General features: G+C 43.2%; 1 protein-coding gene across 1 annotated transcript in view; it reads right to left on the bottom strand.

Annotated features, from left to right (window-relative positions):
- NAALADL1 (N-acetylated alpha-linked acidic dipeptidase like 1) overlaps window positions 1–15,561 on the bottom strand; it is a 30,416-nt gene extending 14,855 nt beyond the window's left edge. Inside the window, exons 1-8 of the mRNA XM_026717700.2 lie at window positions 15,243–15,561; window positions 12,617–12,789; window positions 9,693–9,814; window positions 7,534–7,656; window positions 4,294–4,483; window positions 3,357–3,450; window positions 1,743–1,847; window positions 1,281–1,366 (exon numbers count right to left, since the gene is read on the bottom strand). Coding sequence (XP_026573485.1) covers window positions 1,281–1,366; window positions 1,743–1,847; window positions 3,357–3,450; window positions 4,294–4,483; window positions 7,534–7,656; window positions 9,693–9,814; window positions 12,617–12,789; window positions 15,243–15,445 — 1,096 coding nt within the window. The 5' untranslated portion in view covers window positions 15,446–15,561. The remainder of the gene's footprint in view (window positions 1–1,280; window positions 1,367–1,742; window positions 1,848–3,356; window positions 3,451–4,293; window positions 4,484–7,533; window positions 7,657–9,692; window positions 9,815–12,616; window positions 12,790–15,242) is intronic.
- Between the last annotated feature and the right edge of the window lie 2,013 nt (window positions 15,562–17,574).

Genomic DNA, 17,574 nt, shown 5'->3' with positions numbered 1-17,574 from the left:
GCTGGAATATATTTCTGTACAACAACTACGGGTAGTCCTTGACTTACAACAGTTCATTTAGTGACTGTTCAAAGTTACAATAGTACTGAAAAAATGTGACCGTTTTTCACACTTTGCAGCATCTCCATGGTCACCTGATCTAAATTCAGATGTTTCGAAAATGGGCTCCTATTTATGACGGTTGCAGTGTCCCAGCATCAGGTGATCCCTTTTGGCAACCTTCTGAAGAGCCAAATGAAGGCGGAAGACAGAGCGTGTTTCTAACTTGACAAATGCAACGATTCACTTAACAACTGTGGCAAGAAAAGTCGTAAAATGGGGCAAAATTCACTTAACAAATGTTTCACTTATCAGCAGAAATGTTGGGCTTCCTTGTGGTCATGAGTCAAAGACTAGCTGTATAGTAGTATTCCGCCATTAGATGACAGGATTTACAGCTTCACACACTTTAAACTCTTGTTCTGAGTAGTTTCCTATTTCCTGTTCCAGGGAAATAGTTGAGCAGTAAAGCACCTGGTGAATGTGCTCTTTGCTTGCTCTGTGTGGTGCTTTATATCAACAGCATTTCTAAGAAGAATCAATACAGACACACAAACACACCCACACCTCTCCAGTGTCGCCCTAGACTAGACTCAACCACCCCACTTAAGACCCACACCGAGGACAAGCTCCCCTTATAAAACAGCCCTTTTGTACCACGTTTCTCTGTGGCTACCCCCTCAGAGAAAGCTCTTTACTTTTGGGAATAATAAATCTCCTTTCCTCGCAGCTGTGTGGACTTCATTTTGAGTTATTCTTTGATTTATTATTGATTTATTCTTATGACTGTTTTTCACACCTATGACCATTTCAGCATCCTCATGGTCACGTGATTACAATTCGGATGCTTGACAACCGACTCATATTTATGATGGTTGCAGTGTCCCAGGGTCACATGATCCCCTTTTACAACCTTCTGAAAGAGCACAATCAATAGTGAAGCTAGACTCGCTTAACGACGGTGCTATACGAACTGAGCCACTGCAGTGATTCATTTAACAACGGTGGCAAGACAGGTTGGAAAACGGAGCAAAACACATTTTTCACTGCACAACATAACTCTTGGGCTCAATTGTGGTCAAAAGCAGAGAACAACCTGTGCTTGGTTCAGGAAAAGATTTACAGCTCATAGCAAATGATGTTCAGAGAATTAAAAAGGTTAAAGGACACTTCCAAGGATCCAGAATGGACCTGCCCAATGAAGAGAGGAGCACAGAAAAGAAGAAGGGGCAGTAGCTCACCTGGTTCCACACTTCCTCGTATCACCCCCAGGACATTGGAAGATGGTTTGATCTGTCTCCAGTTATAGACGCTCACCTGGACCTTGCTAGGATGCAAAGAAATCTGGGTTTAATCAGTTGCAAGGGGACATGTGCAATTAATTTGGGGTGAGTCACTTTTATTTTCCCCGCCCGAGGATCGGTTGTTCTGTTGCTTCACCCAGGAGGGTTCCCTGAGGCCCAGAAGGCTAAAGGGGCACTGGGGGGGGGGGATTGTGCCCCCCTCACGCTCCGTTTGCAAAAATGCCTCTCAGAAAAAAACCGGGGGGATGCTGCAAAAAAGGAGGAGGAGGAGGCGCCACACCCACCTAGCCACACCCATAGAAGCAGTGGTTAAAAAATTTGAATCGCATCCCTGACCTTCACCCTATCCATTCCAGCTTCTTGAGATACTCCCATTTAGCATCTGGTAGGTGTAACTACCTGGTGTTAGAAAAGCTCCCATTTTCTCGGAATCCAGGTCCAAGGTGGTAATCACAGCCCAGGGCCCCTTGCCAGGCAGCCTTCGCTTTGGGTCCATCAAGGTTACTGCAAACCAAGATACAAAGAGTCCACAAAAGCTGGATTAATTCACCAAGAGGGAAAAAAATATCCAGAAGTCACGATGAGTCAGCCTGTTTCTTACGTCAAGTCTTAGAACATACAACATATAAGAACAAGACCGAAAGGGATCTTGAAGGTCTTCCAACCCAACCCCCTGTTCAAGCAGAAGACCCTATACCATTTCAGACAAGTGGCTGTCCAGTCTCTTCTTGAAAACCTCCAGGGATGAAGCACCCACAACTTCTAGTGGCAAGCAGTTCCACTGGTTAATTGTCCTCATTGTTAAGAAGTTTCTCCTGAATGCCAGGTTGCTTCTCTCCTTGATCAGTTTCCATCCGTTGTTTCTTGTCCTGCCTTCGGGGGCTTTGGAAAATAAGTTGACCCCCTCCTCTTCTTTAGGGCAGCCCCTCAAATATTGGGACCCTGCTATCATGCCCCCACTAGTCCTTCTTTTCATTAAACTGGACCTACCCAATTCCTGCGACCGTTCTTTGCATGTTTTATCCTCCAGTCCCTGAATCGTCTTTCCAGAGATGATTCTGCACTCTTTCCAGAGTCCCAACATCTTTTTATAATATGGTGACTAAAACTGGTTGCCATATTCTAACTATGGTCCTACTAAGGCTTTATAAAACAGTACTAATACTTCACATGAGTTTGATCCCTTGGTTTATATCACCAAGGATTGTATCATATCATATCACCTCATACTTAAGTGATTGTCCACTTAAGGACTCCAGAATCCTTCTCGCAGTTGCTGCGTTGAGCCAAGTTTCACCTAATCTGTACGTGTGTATTTGGCTTTTTTCTGGCCTAAATGTAAAACCTTACTTTGAGACTTGTGGACTTCAACTCTCAGAATTCCCCCATACTCAATCACAGATACAGATTAACAGAGTTGGAAGGGACCTTGTAGGTCGTATAGTCCAAGCCCTCCTGCCCAAGCAGGAGTCCCTACACCATTCCTGACAGATGGCAGTCCAGTCTCTTCTTGAAAGCCTCCAGTGATGAAGCTCCCACAACTTCTGAAGGCAACTTCTCTTCCATGGGTCGATTGCTCTCACTGTCAGAAAATTCCTCCTTATTTCCAGGTTAAATCTCTCCTTGTTCAGTTTCCATCCATTGTTCCTTGTCTGGCTGGCCTTCAGGTGCCTTGGAGAATCACTTGACCCCTTCCTCCTCCTCTCTGTGGCAACCCCTCAAGTATTGGAAGGCTGCTCTCCTGTCTCCCCTGGTCCTTCTCTTCATTAGACTAGCTATGTCCAGTTTCTACAACCGTTCATCATATGTTTCAGCCTTCAGTCCCCTCATCCTCTTGGTTGCTCTTCTCTGCCCGCTTTCTAGAGTCTCAACATCTTTTTTTTATAGTGCAGTAACCAAAATTCTGGCAGTTGAAGTCCAGGTGTCTTAAAGTTGTCAACTTTGGACACCCCTAATATAACCCATCTAGGCTCTGCCTATGAAGGGCTTCTGTGTGTTTGATTTGATACCCACCAGATCAGCTCCCTGGCATCCTCAAAGCCAATGGGTTGGATTGGGATTGTGGAAATCCCAGAGATCTGATCCTCTGGAATCCGGTAGGTGAAATCTGAATATCAAAAGGAAAAAGTGGAACAGAAAATAAATGGGAATAAAATTGGGGGCATTTGAGAACCCAGCAAGAACCGAATTGCAGGAAAAGATTGCAGGAAGATTGGATAGGATAGGATAGGATAGGATAGGATAGGATAGGATAGGATAGGATAGGATAGGATAGGATAGGATAGGATAAGACAGGACAGGACAGGACAGGACAGGACAGGACAGATATTGGAAAGAATAGAATAGAATAGATTTCCCCAGCCAGCCATGCTGGGAGTTGAAGTCCACCCATCTTTGACAGATTAACAGAGTTGGAAGGAACTTTGTAGGTCATCTAGTCCAACCCCGCTTCCAAGAAGGAAACCTCACACCATTTCTGACAGAGGGCAGTCCAGTCTCTTCTTGCAAGCCTCCAGTGATGAAGCTCCCACAATTTCCGAAGGCAACTTCTGTTCCATTCAGTTGATGGTTCTCACTGTCAGAAAATTCCTCATTTCCAGGCTGAATCTCTCCTTGTTCAGCTTCCATCCATTCTTCCTTGTCTGGCCTTTGGGTTCCTTGGAAAATAGCTTGACCTCTTCCTCCTTTCTATGGCAGCCCTTCAGATACTGGAAGACTGCTCTCCTGTCTCCCCTGATCCTTCTCTTCCCTAGACTAGCCAGGCCCAGTTCCTGCAACTGTTCTTCATATGTTTTCAACTATCCCTCTGTTAATGCAATTTAGGATTGCATTGGCTTTTTTGGATGCTGCTGCACACTGCTGGCTCATATTTAGCTGGTTGCCCACTAAGAGAGAGGTTCAAAACCCACCATTTGACCTCTGAAGACACCCTCTTTGCGCCTCCTCTTACGTTTGGCAGGAAAATAGGGTGTCAGAAGATCTCCAAAGCCGGTTTTGAAAGAGCCTCTCTCTACACCAGAGCGGGGCATATACCACGAATGAGGATAGGTCTCCTCGGGTGAAGATTTTCCATCGTTGATGTCTGCAGGATCTGTGTACACCACCACACCAATGACGCCAAATTTTGCCCCATTGATCGCCTAGAGATAAAAGAGAAAAATCCATCAAATCAGGATTTAATTCCAGGAACATCTTTGGCAGACTTGTGACAAAGCAAAGTGTCATGCCCCTGTTGGAATCTGATTCCGAGGGGGAGGTAGAACAGCTAACAGAGAGTGGAAGTGTGGCTCCGGTGGTTGTGGAGGAAACTGGGGAAGGGCACAGTCTGGCATGGCATTCAGAGGAAGACCCAGGCCCTCTTCATCCTAGGGCACACAGGGAGAAATGGAGAAGGGAGCAGCATGGGTTACAGGGGAGAAAAGGGCCCTGATTCCCTTTGTTAGCTGAAGCTGGGAAAACAGGATTTTAAAAGAGTGTTTGCGCACAGAACCTTGCTCAAAGCAAAGTATGCATTAACTTTGTTTGTCATGTCTTATCTGGGTTTTGGCATCCTCCTAAGTGTGTGTATTTCATTACCTTTTGAGGTCTGCAATTCCTTATCCTGCCCTGTCTCATTAATTGCTGCAGCTGGTGGTTTGTGTTGGTTTTTATTTATAATTTATATGTACTTTTGGGTCGGACTGAATTTCTTCCCTTTAAAAACTGTTCTTTGGAGAGGTTTTTCTCCAGTTGATGATAACTGGACATTGGGGGCCAAGTTGGAGGTATTAAAGGGACTTTACCTACTTTTGTGACTTCGTTGCTTTTGTGCCACGCCCCGGGTCATCACATAAAGACTGGGGCAAGATTCATAACTTAATACAGAAATACTCCAAAAGAATACAGGTAGTTGTTGGGAACTGATAGTCACCTAACAGTTGGGTTGGAAATATATAAACCAGGATAGACATTTAATGCTGTCTCTTTAAGGGAATGCTAAAATTGTAATTGAGTGTGGTTCCTCAAACGGCCATAAGATGGAGCCAGAAACTTGGGTTGTTAGTTCTGTTGCTAGATGTTCATTGTGAGCTGGTTAGAGCATGTCTTCTGAAAGGTGGAGATAGGTTAGCTCATTTGAACTTTATGAAAAGAACTTTTCAAGAGCTACATGAAAAGGAACTGATTTTTTTCAGAGCTGCATCAGATAGAAAAAGAAACCATGAGGCAAGAAAAAATTCAAACACAACACAAATAATTAAATCACAATAGTAGCTGTTACTTGTTGAAGCTGAATAGGGAAAATTATCCCATCAATAAACACAGGATTAAACATCACCAAGCACAGAATTAACCTTCACCAAAAACCAGTTTTAGACCAAAATTCAGAAAGGGTATGTATACTCACGTTTGAATGTTAATCTTTCTAGCTAGCCAAGAAGCCTTGCTGAATGGCACTCATCTTGGTTCCCTGTCACTAAAAGCTTTGATTCATTATTCAATTATTTCTTCAAAGTGCTGATTGTCCAGAGAAGTGTTTCCTCCCAACAGCAGTGTAAAAATCTTAAAACAACCCTTCCCCTTTAAGAAAGCTAAGCCTCAGAAGCTCCGGGACAGGAAGTCTAGGCGTACTGGCAAGAATGTAATAAAGCGGAAAAAAAAACAAAAGGAAATTGCTTCTAACTACTGGTTCTCCGAACTGCTTAGAAAGTTAACAAGCAGTTCTATAGAACCAGATAGAACCCCACCCCTGAATTCAATGTAGAGAAAAGTAAAGTCCTACACTTAGGCAAGAAAAAGCAAACATACACATATAAACCAGGCTCAATAGCAGTAACCGGGAGAGGGATCTTGGAGTCTTAGTGGACAATCAGCTAAATATGAGCCAGCAGTGTGTGGCGGCAGCCAAAAAAGCCAATGCAATCCTAAGTTGCATTAACAGAGGGAAGCAATCCAGATCAAGGGAGGTACTAATACCACTCTATAAAGTCTTAGTAAGGCCACACCTAGAGTACTGCATCCAGTTTTGGTCACCACAGTATAAAAAAGAGGTTGAGACTCCAGAAAAAGTACAGAGAAGACTGAAGGCTAAAACATATCTATCCCTCTGTTAATTACATAGAACATAGGTAATTATATAGATTATTATTATATAGTATATAATACTATGCTATTGCCTGTTATAATTATAATATATGTTACTGTGTATATTATATTTATAGATAATATATAACATAATTATACACAAAAAATATATAATCTATATAATCTATTTATATAGATTATATAATACTATACTATTGCCTATTATATTATAATATATATTACTATATATATATATATATATATATATTGATAAATATATATTATATAACACAATTATAGATGAAAATTTTAAAAATGGGCAGAATATATTCAGAGAGGCCAGACATCTTCAGCAGTGTGTTACAAAATACTGCGAAACACAACTACACAGAGACCCTCTGAACTCTAATATCTTCCAGGCATGTGTGACTACAGCTCCCATTACTCTCAGCCAGGCTGGGAATGATGGAGAGTTGCAAGCATCTCAAGAGGCAGAGAGATAGTGGTCCAAGCAAAAGACATACAACTTGGCCTAAAATCACTACCAGAACATCTTCCCTATTGTTAACACAACATGCACAAAAGTCAATCCAAGAAACTTTGTCACGTGAGGCTCAATTAAAGTGGTTTACCATGATCAAAGGGCTTTGTTGTATCTATAGCCATCATATGTTGGGAAAACCTGGCTTATGTGGTTTATTTTATTGATCGTTGGACTATTCAACCTCTCTAGTAAGTTAGCTTAACCAACTTGGTATTTCTCAACCTTGATCACTTTAAGATGGATGGACTTCAATTCCCAGTTGGCTAGGGAATTCTGGGAGTCGAAGTCCACCCATCTTAAAGTGGTTGAGGTTAAGAAATACTGATTTGTCTGTTAAATCAGGGGTCCCAAAACCTGGCAACTTTAAGACTTATGGACCTCAACTCCTAGAATTCCTCAGCCAGCTCTGCTGGCTGGAGAATTCTGGGAGTTAAAGTCCACAAGTCCGAAAGTGGCCAAGTTTGGAGAGTTCTGCTTTAAATCGATAGACTTAGATTTTGAACAACTGATCCTGTGCATTGAAGACCATCTTATAAACATCTGTCACTGCAGGAGGAAAACCTGCTCCCTTTGCTCCAGGGTTACCTTCGCAACTCTGCCAGCTCCTCCATAGCGGGTGATGGCAATGGTGCCGTTGAGGTCGATACTTTGATTAAGAAGGAATTCATAATCACTCATTCTTCCTTGGTTGGCATAGACCAGTTTCCCCTGGAAGAAATCAAGTGCCATGGAGTGGCAGAAAATGCAATGTTATTATTGATAAATTGACATTATACTGATACTACAAAACTATGTGGTCGGCCTTAGTTTTGGGGGAGGAAAATAAGGGAGGGGGGGAATTCTGCCTCTGCCTACCTGCATCCATCAGGATTCATCTGCCTAGTGTCCTGTTCAGTGTGTGAGAGAGTTGAGGGCTGTTTGGAAACTGAAGCAGTATTAGCTGTGTGAGCAAGAAGGAGACAGCAAGGAGCCTGGGCGTGGCTTAGCTCAACTGTTCTGTACTAAAGCTGCTTGGTGCTCTGAAACTGAAACTCCTCTGCTTGTGTTTTGCATTTGGAAGAGATTTCTTTTCAGGTGGGGAGGGGAGTAGAACTTCTTGGCATCAGAGAATAATAATAATAATAATAATAATAATAATAATAATAATAATAATAATAATAATAATAATAATAATAATAATAATATAGGAAATACAAATGCTCTGACAATCATTTCAAAAAATCCTTTCTTAGTGAGCACCTAGAAGCCAAGAGGAACATAGGGGCCAAATTTCAAGTTTGTAGGCTTTACGGTTCTGGAGATCTTGTGATGATGTGTGAGTGGCATTTCACTTTTATATACATATACAGATTAATGCACTAATATGGGCTCAACTAACGGTAGAAGTCAGCCCCAAATTTCTATTACTAAGCAAGACACTTAAGTGAGTTTTTCCTCCATTTTACTTTCTTGCCACAGTTGTTATGTGAATCACTGCAGCTGTTAAGTTAGTCACACCGTTGTTAAGTGACTCAGGCTTCCCTATTGACTAGTCAGAAGATCACTGCAACAATCATAAACATGAACCAAGTTGACAAGTGTCCAAATTTTGAAGTACGGGGAATCTGCCACAGTCATTAAGTGTGAAAAAGCAGTCATAAATTACTTTTTTCAACCACCGTTGTAACGTTGAATAGTGACTAAATGAGTGGAATAATCTGTAGTCTCATCTGTCAAATAAACAAAAAATCTTTGGTGTGAAATGTTGAAGGGAAACATCCAAGGTTTCTTGTGTTAAAAGAGAAGGGGGGGGGGGGAACACGAAAGCCAATCAATCAAAGGCACTCAGTAAAATAAAAAAATTAGAGAAGGATTTGTCCTTCTGTGTTCTCTTCCTGAAGCTAACACTCCGCGAGCTGAGCAATAATTTTAACAACCAACAAAGCACATAAAGATGATTAATTGATTTAACAGCAGTAGAAGAGGAACATGCTATCTGAGGTTGGATCATTAAGCTGAGCAAATTCCAGCCTGAGATGCCATAACAAAGATGAGAGATTAGATAGAAGCGGGTTGCCCCTTCTATTAACCCAATGAAGATGGGTGGACTTTATAAGTTTTGATCACCACACTATAAAAAAGAGGTTGAGACTCTAGAAAAAGTACAGAGAAGAGCAACCAGGATGACTAGGGGCCTGGAGGCTCAAACATACGATGAACGGTTGCAGGAACTGGGCCCGGCTACTCTAGGGAAGAGAAGGACCAGGGGAGACAGGAGAGCAGCCTTCCAATATTTGAGGGGCTGCCACAGAGAGAAAGAGGGGGTCAAGCTATTCTCCAAGGCACCTGAAGGCCAGACAAGGATTATTGGATGAAAACTGACCAAGGAGAGATTCAACCTGGAAATAAGGAGGAATTTTCTGACAATGAGAGCAATCAACCCATGGAATAGAAGTTGCCCTCAGAAGTTGTCGGAGCTCCATCCCTGGAAGCTTTCCAGAACAGACTGGACTGCCTTCTGTCAGAAATTGTGTAGGGTCTCCTGCTTATGCAGAGGGTTGGGCTAGATGACCTACAAGGTCCCTTCCAACTCTTTCAATCTGTTAAATCAGTTAAATTCTCATAATCCTCCAGGTGGCATGGAGAATGTTGGAAGCGTAAGGAATTCTGGAAGTTGAAGTCCACCCATCTTCAGGAGGCTGAGGTTGAGCCACTGAGGTTGAAGAATAAAAGGCAAGGGTAGAGTTACTCTTGAGGAGCTATACCTTGGCGGTCCCTGGGGGTCCATAAGCTGCATAGGGCTTTACTATATATGGATCTTCTTGGTCTGGAGTGAGTTTTTCCTCAGTTTCTCTGGACGCAAACACCTCAGTGTTGTTTTCCAGCACTGGAAAGGAAATAAATTTTGGTTAAAATTTCTCCCGCAAAAAATTTAATGTCATCTCCCAGGATTCCCAGCTAGCATGCTCTAAAACAATTCTTCAGAGTTGCAACGGTGCTGGGAAAAAATAACTTACGCTCAGTCCTCGCATTTACGACCGTTGCCATGTCTCCACGGTCATGCAATCAAAATTGCTTGAGAAATGTCATGCATTTACGACAGTTGCACCATCTGGAGGTCATGTGATTGATCTTTGCAGCCTTCCCACCCAGCTTCCCACATGCCAGGCTAATGGGGGAAAGCTGGATTTGCTTAATGACCACCTGATTCATTTAACCACTCTGGCCAAAATGGTCCTGACAAAGCTAATGACAGCAATTGTGGTCGTTAAACCGAGGACTACCTGGAACTCCAAACGATGGTTGTTTGTTGTTGTTATTGCCATTGTTTGAGCATTACGATTAACATTACCATCATTTAAGTCTCCTGCTTGAGCAGGGGTTGGACTAGAAGACCTCCAAGGATCTTTCCAACTCCATTATCCTGTGTTTCACTCTTTTTTTTTTCAGTGCCATTGTGGCTTTGAACGGTCACTAAAAGAAAAGATTGTAAATCAAGGATTACCTGCATGGATTGCAGCCTGTTGCCTTTTGAAAGCAGGCCGAAGATTAGGGTTAGGGTAGTCCGTCATGGGAGGTGGAGACCAGTTAAATGGACCACAGCTTGATCCTTCATGGTCTAAACCTGGTTTAGCATTTTCCAAACCAGCTGTGGGAAGCCCCACCACCACCCTGAAGAATGAAATATTTTGGGAAATACTAAAAAAAGCAGAATATTATATTTCCCTAAAGGAGAAATGGAGAAACATGTTTTTAGAGGCAGAAAGCAGTCCCCAATTCTTTCTTAACAGCTCACAGCAGATGTCAGCGCTTAAGAATACAGAATAACAGAAAACAGAATAACAGAGTTGGAAGAGACCTTGTAAGTCATCTAGTCCAAGCAGGAGACCCTACACCATTTCTGACAGATGGCAGTCCAGTCTTTTCTTGAAAGAGTGATGAAGTTCAAGAAGATAAAGAGCTTATTGAAAGAGGAAGCCAAGATGGCTCCATTCATAAGCAAAGCAAATCCTGCAGGCGGAAACCCACTCAAGATAGGATATTTCGAAATGCCTTGCAGCAAAGTTTGACAGCTAATAAAGGCAGAAGGGTAGGAGTAGAAAGCAGCCCCTCACTCAAATTTTTATTTATTTATTTATTTATTTATTTTGATTTGCCAATTGCTTACAAGATAATAGGTATAAGTATATACATAGTTATGAATACTTGAAATGGGTACATATAAGAAAAATAAAAGAAACAATAGGACAGGGACGGTAGGCAAGTTGGTGCGCTTATGCACGCCCCCTACACATCTCTTAGGAAAGGGATGAGGTGAATAGTAGAAAGTCTAAGGTTAAAGTTTTTGGGGTTTGGGGAAGAAACCACAGAGTCAGGTAGAGTATTCCAGACATTGACCGCTCTGTTATTGCTGAAGTCGTATTTCCTGCAATCAAGTTTGGTGCGGTTAACCTTGAGTTTGTATCTATTGTTTGCTCTTGTGTTGTTATGGTTGAAGCTGAAGTATTCATTGACAGGTAGGACATTGCAATGTATGGTTTTGTATACTAAATTTAGATCAGACCGAAGGCGGAGTAGTTCTAGGTTTTCTAGGTCTAGAGTTTCAAATTTGGTGGCATAAGGTATTCTGCAACAAGGAGAGGAGTGGAGAACTCTTATTGTGAAATATTTCTGGACTTTCTCAACTGTGTTAATATCTGATACATAATGTGGGTTTCAGACTGAGGAGCTGTATTTGAGTATTGGTCTAGCAAATGTTTTGTATGCTCTAGTTAGCAGTGTAATATTACCAGAGAAAAAGCTAAGTAAGATGAGACAACTCTTAACGCCTCTTTGGCTATGTAGTTACAGTGGGCTCGAACACTTAGATTATTAGAGATGAGAACTCCAAGGTCCTTGACAGAGCTTGGATCATCACATCCAACACAGGACAAAAGCCATTGGCCACAATAAGAATCACCCAACACCCTTTCAAAACACAAGCCCCCTTCATTGCCCAGCACACACACACACACACACACACACAGAGCAGCAGCAGCATTTCAGGACCTGTATAAAAATACTGGCACTCATCTAGCTAGTTGTTCAGCTGAGTTCGAACTGCACACTATCTTTGGTGTAGAATAGAATAGAATAGAATAGAATAGAATAGAATAGAATAGAATAGAATAGAATAGAAAAGAATAATGGAATGAAGGAATAGAATAGAATAGAATAGAATAGAATGGAATGGAATGGAATGGAATGGAATGGAATGGAATGGAATGGAATAGAATAGAATAGAAAATAGGATGGAATGGAATGGAATGGAACAGAACAGAATAGAATAGGGTAGAATAGAATAGAATAGAATAGAATAGAATAGAATAGAATAGAATAGAATAGAATAGAATATTGGAATGAAAGAATAGAATAGAATAGAATAGAATAGAATAGAATAGAATAGAATAGAATAGAATAGAATAGAAAGGGAGCTTGGAGGTCTTCTAGTCCAGCCCCCTGTTTGGGTTTATCATTTTATTCCTGGCTTGGATCTGAACCTTCCTCTTGTCTGGTGTTGCATGGTGACATCCCATAAATGGGGAATTTAGGCAGTCTTCCCTACCAGGAAGGGGAAAAGTTGCAAGGGAGCATTGTCCCCACAAAACTTTCCCAATCACCGCCCTGTCCTCCCCGCTCCCATACTCACCCACAGCCACCCTGTTAGGTTTCTTTGGATCCGGGAAGGACAGAAAGACATCGTATTGGATCTCCGTGGCCTTGTCCAGACCACATTCCGGGTCGTTCCAGCGTTCGAGGAGGAGTTTGACTAGATCTTGGTCCCCCTTAGTGGTTGCCATGTGGGGCTTGGCTGACAGCTTCCTAAAGTTGTGAAGGAAACCATGTTTGTTTGCCGCGTATTTCAGATTTCACTAAGGTCACTTTTGGTGGGGATGATTGTATCTTTCAACAGAGGGAAAAAAAGTTTGCCTCCAGAAGTTGTAAATGCTCCAACACTGCAAATTTTTAAGAAGAGATTGAACAGCCATTGGATGTCCTGCTCAAGCAGGGGGGTGGACTATAGGACCTCTAAGGTATCTTCCAACTCTAATTCTAGTTATTCTGTGATTCTGGTTGTTACGTTTATTCTGTTATTCTGGTTATTCTGTTCGTTTTATTCTGTAATTTTGTTTTTCTGGTTATTCTGGTTATTCTGTTATTCTGTTTGTTCTGTTATTCTGGTTATTCTGATTATTCTGTAATTCTGTTGATTCTGTTCTTGTTATTCTGTAATTCTGTTTTTCTGGTCATTCTGTAATTATGGTTATTCTGTTTGTTCTGTTATTCTGTTATTAAACTGGAGCTGACCAGCCTGATATTCTCCACATATTTTGGACTACCACTTCCATCATGCTTAAGTATAACCAGTGGCAGGGGATGGTGGGATTGTTAGTACAACATATTTGGAGTTGTCCGGGAGTTTGCAATGTTGCACTTATCACAATATCTATCTCATAGTATAAATTAGCATTTCTCAATTTAGGCAGCTTGAAGATGTATGGATTTCAATTTTCAGAATTTCCCAGCCAGCCACGTCATAGTAACTTCGAATTGTTGCTCAATGAATGGCTGTAAGTACTGTATAATTCAGCTAAATCATTTTAGACGAAGAAATGTAAAAGTGCCACCAAAAAAATGGGGCTTTTTTAGTTTGTTCCCAGCACTGCCAACATGGCAACTCAATTCATACCATCTGGGGTCTAAGTTTCAGAGTTTGCAATGATGCTTTGAGTGGAGCATTGACCAAACAGGCTGGCTTTTATAAAATAGGTTTATATGTAACCTGGTTAACTATTAAGCCACTTTTCTGATTTCAGATGCTACATTCATCACATACCTGGCTGGTAGGTAAGTTTAACATGCTTTGCCAGCAAATGAAGTGGAGTCTAGCAGAACTTAAAATTAACCACATTTGGGATATTTTAAGAAGGCAGCTCATTTAGCCCCCCATCCTCTCTGAGCTCAACTGATTTGAAACCTCTGAGATTGAAGAACGGCAGGCAAGAAGCGTCCAAACTTTGGATTCAGGCAGGCAGCCCAGATTTCAAGCTTGGGTTAATCCTGAATCCAACTGAGTAGACACAAAATAGGTCACCCCAGCCCTGATGTTTCTGGGAGTATGAAAGAAAAGTTCTCTTTCCTTTTCCTCCCTCCCTTCCTCCCTCTCTCTTTCTTTCTTCTGCTTCCTTTCTCCCTCCCTCTCTCCCTCCCTCTCCCTCTTTCTTTCTTTCATCCATTCTTCTTCCTTTCTCCCTCCATTCCTCTTTTTACTTTCTCCTTCCTTTCTCTCTCTTTTTCTTCTTCCTTCCTTCCTTCCTTCCTTCCTTCCTCTCTCTTTCTTTCTCCTTTCTTCCTCCCCCCTCTCTGTTTGTTTCTGCTTCTTTTCTCCCTCCTCTCTCTTTCTTTCTTACTTTCTCCCTCCATCCATCTCTTTCTTTTTCTTTCTCCTTCCTTTCTCTTTCTTCTTCCTTCCTTCCTTCTTCTCTCTCTCTTTCTCCTTTCATCCTCCCCCTTTCTCTTTCTTTGTTTCTGCTTCCTTTTTCCCTCGCTCTCTCCCTCCTCCCTCTCTCTATCTTTCTTCTTCCGTTCTCCCCTCCATCCCTCTCTCTTTCTTTCTCCTTCCTTTCTTTCTCTCTCCTTCCATCTCTCTCTCTCTCTCTCCCTCTGTCTCTTTCTTCTTCCTTCCTTCCATCCTCAAGGTGATCATTCCTCCTTCTTTCTTTCTTACTTTCTCCCTCCATCCATCTCTTTCTTTTTCTTTCTCCTTCCTTTCTCTTTCTTTCTTCTTCCTTCCTTCCTTCTTCTCTCTCTCTTTCTCCTTTCATCCTCCCCCCTTTCTCTTTCTTTGTTTCTGCTTCCTTTTTCCCTCGCTCTCTCCCTCCTCCCTCTCTCTATCTTTCTTCTTCCGTTCTCCCTCCATCCCTCTCTCTTTCTTTCTCCTTCCTTCCTTTCTCTCTCCTTCCATCTCTCTCTCTCTCTCTCCCTCTGTCTCTTTCTTCTTCCTTCCTTCCATCCTCAAGGTGATCATTCCTCCTTCCCCCTCCCATTTTCCCCACAAACATCCTTGCAAGGTAGAATTGGACTCCGAGAGAAGGACTGGCCCAAAGTCACCCAGAGCAGCCTCTCGTACCTAAGGCGGGACTCAAACTCGCCATCCCCAGGTTCCTAGGCCAGCCCTTTCGAAGACAAACCCGGGGGCCTCCACAAAGGGCCCTTCCCACGATGTCAGGGCTGGTCCTGAGCCCCTCCCACCTCCCCCCACCCCAAATGCTTACTTGAGGTTCTCTCGGATGTTGGCAGCTTCCACCTGGTTCATAAACTCCTCCAGGGTGACTAGATCCACATCCTGGGTGATCTTGTGGATCCAGTCGGGGGAAGGCGCCTCTTTGGGGATGGCGAAGTGCCCCAGCAAGATCCCTGCGGTCAGCAGCAGCGCCCCACCGAAGACGGAGCCCATAATGCATTTCCAGTTTGCCATGGTGGACGGGGGCCCAGGAAGAGAGGGGGGCCTCTGGCTGCGGAAGGAGCCTCTGATTGTTTCTTAGCTCCTGGCTCCAGGCAGGTCTTGCTCGGTGCTGGTAGCGTGAGAGGGCAGGCGTGTTGCAACAGTGACCTGCCCTTTGATCGCCTGGGATGGGCTGATCAAGGAAACAGCTTACGTGGTTATGCCAACCGGGGCGGGGGGGGTCTTGGACCAGCCAGGCGGAAAGCGGTGAGTTTTCCCAGTGGCCTTCTGGTGCTCCAGAGGCATATGTCGAATCAGTCGCACGGCGGACGAATGTGCTACAGGTAGTCAGATAAACAGGTTAACAGAGTTGGAAGGGACCTGGTAGGTCATCTAGTCCAACCTCCCCCACCCCGCCGCCCAGAAGGAGACCCTACACCATTTCTGACAGAGGGCAACTCAGTCTCTTCTTGAAAGCCTCCAGGGATGAAGCTCTCACAACTTTATTTTGATTTGATTTGATTTGATTTGTCAATCGCTTACAAGATAAGAATAATATAAGAATAAACATAGTTTTGAATACAGGAGATAGATACTTCTAAGAAAAATAAAAAGAAACAATAGGACAGGGATGGTAGGCAGGAATGGTACGCTTATGCCGCCCCCTACAGGCCGAGCAGCTGACAGGGAGTGGGAACGTGGCTCCGTTGTCTGTGGAGGAAACTGGGGGAGGGCAAAGTCTGGCTGGGCAGAGCAGGAGAGGTGTAGAACAAGGGAGAAGGAGTTCAGAGGAAGACCCAGGCCCACCCACCCCTTCATCCTAGGGCATGGAGGGAGGAACGGAGAAGAGTGCAATGTGGGTTGCATAGCTTACAGGGGAGGAAAGGGTCCTGATTCCCTTCATTAGCTGCAGCTGGGAACAGAGTGTTTAAAAAGGGAAGCTGTGCACCGCAAGTTGTTGGGAGCAAATTGTGAATTTATCTGGTATCCTTGAGGCTTATCTGTGTTCCTGGCGTCTACCCAGCTGTGTGTGTTTTGCTGTGCTTTCAAGTCCGCAATTCCTTCCCCTGCCCTGTCAAGTTAATTACTGCAGCTTAGTTTGTTTGGATTTTTAGTTACAGTTTGTATGTACTTTGTTTTCGGACTGAATTTTCTCCACTTAAAGATTGCTCCTGGGAGAATTTTTGTCCAGCCGAAGGTAACCTGCACATTGCGGGCAAAGTTGGAGCTAATAAAGGGACTCTTCTTGCTTATTTGACTGTGTTGCCTTTGTGCCACGCCCCTTTGGGTCATCACATCCTGTTTTTCCTTCTGGGGCTGCTGGATCTTTCGGTTTGAATCAGAATCAGAATAGAGCTGGAAGGGACCTTGGAGGTCTTCTAGTCCAACCCCCTGCCCAAGCAGGAGGCTCTATAACCATAAATGGCAAACCTATGGCTTAGGTTTGCCAGAGGTGACATGCAGAGCCCTCTCTCTGGGCATGTGAGACATCGCCCAGCTCAGTTCTGTCACGCATGCGCGCACATGATCAGCTGGTCTTCAGGTCTCTGCCACACATGTACCGGTGGGGGGGGGGTAAAGCATGTGCGGAGGCCATGTGCGCATGTGCTGGGGCAAACCCTCAAATATTGGAACACTGCTATCATGTCACTTCGTAATCCTTCTTCTCACTAGACTAGCCAGGCCCAGTTCCTGCAACCGTTCTTCCTATATTTTATCCTCCAGCCCCCTAATCATCTTTATTGCTCTTCCCTACACTCTTTCCAGAGTCTCAACATCTTTTTATATCATGACGACCAAAACAGAATGTGTTAGGAATTGATAGTCACCTAATAGTTGGGTTGGAAATATATAAACCAGGATAGACATTTAATACTGTCTCTTTAAGGGAATGCTAAAATTGTAATTGGGTGCGGTTCCTCAAATGGCCATAGGATGGAGCCAGAAACGTGGGCTGTTATGTTCTGTTGTTGCTGTGAGTTGCTTGTTGCTAGATGTTCTGATGTTCGCTATTTTTGGTTCCTGCATTTTTCCTGTTGACTGTTGCTGATCGTCATTCTTCTTGGATTGCTGTGAGTCTATTTACTGAACTGTTTATGATACTGCACTTTGTTATTTGGATTATCCCTGGACTGAAAACTGACTGCTTTAACCGTGTATGA

This window comes from Pseudonaja textilis, chromosome 16 (assembly GCF_049901715.1).
Source record: "Pseudonaja textilis isolate UNSWEBS1 chromosome 16, rPseTex1.2, whole genome shotgun sequence".
NCBI classification, from domain to species: Eukaryota; Metazoa; Chordata; class Lepidosauria; order Squamata; family Elapidae; genus Pseudonaja; species Pseudonaja textilis.
This window is presented reverse-complemented; position numbering and strand designations above follow the sequence as displayed.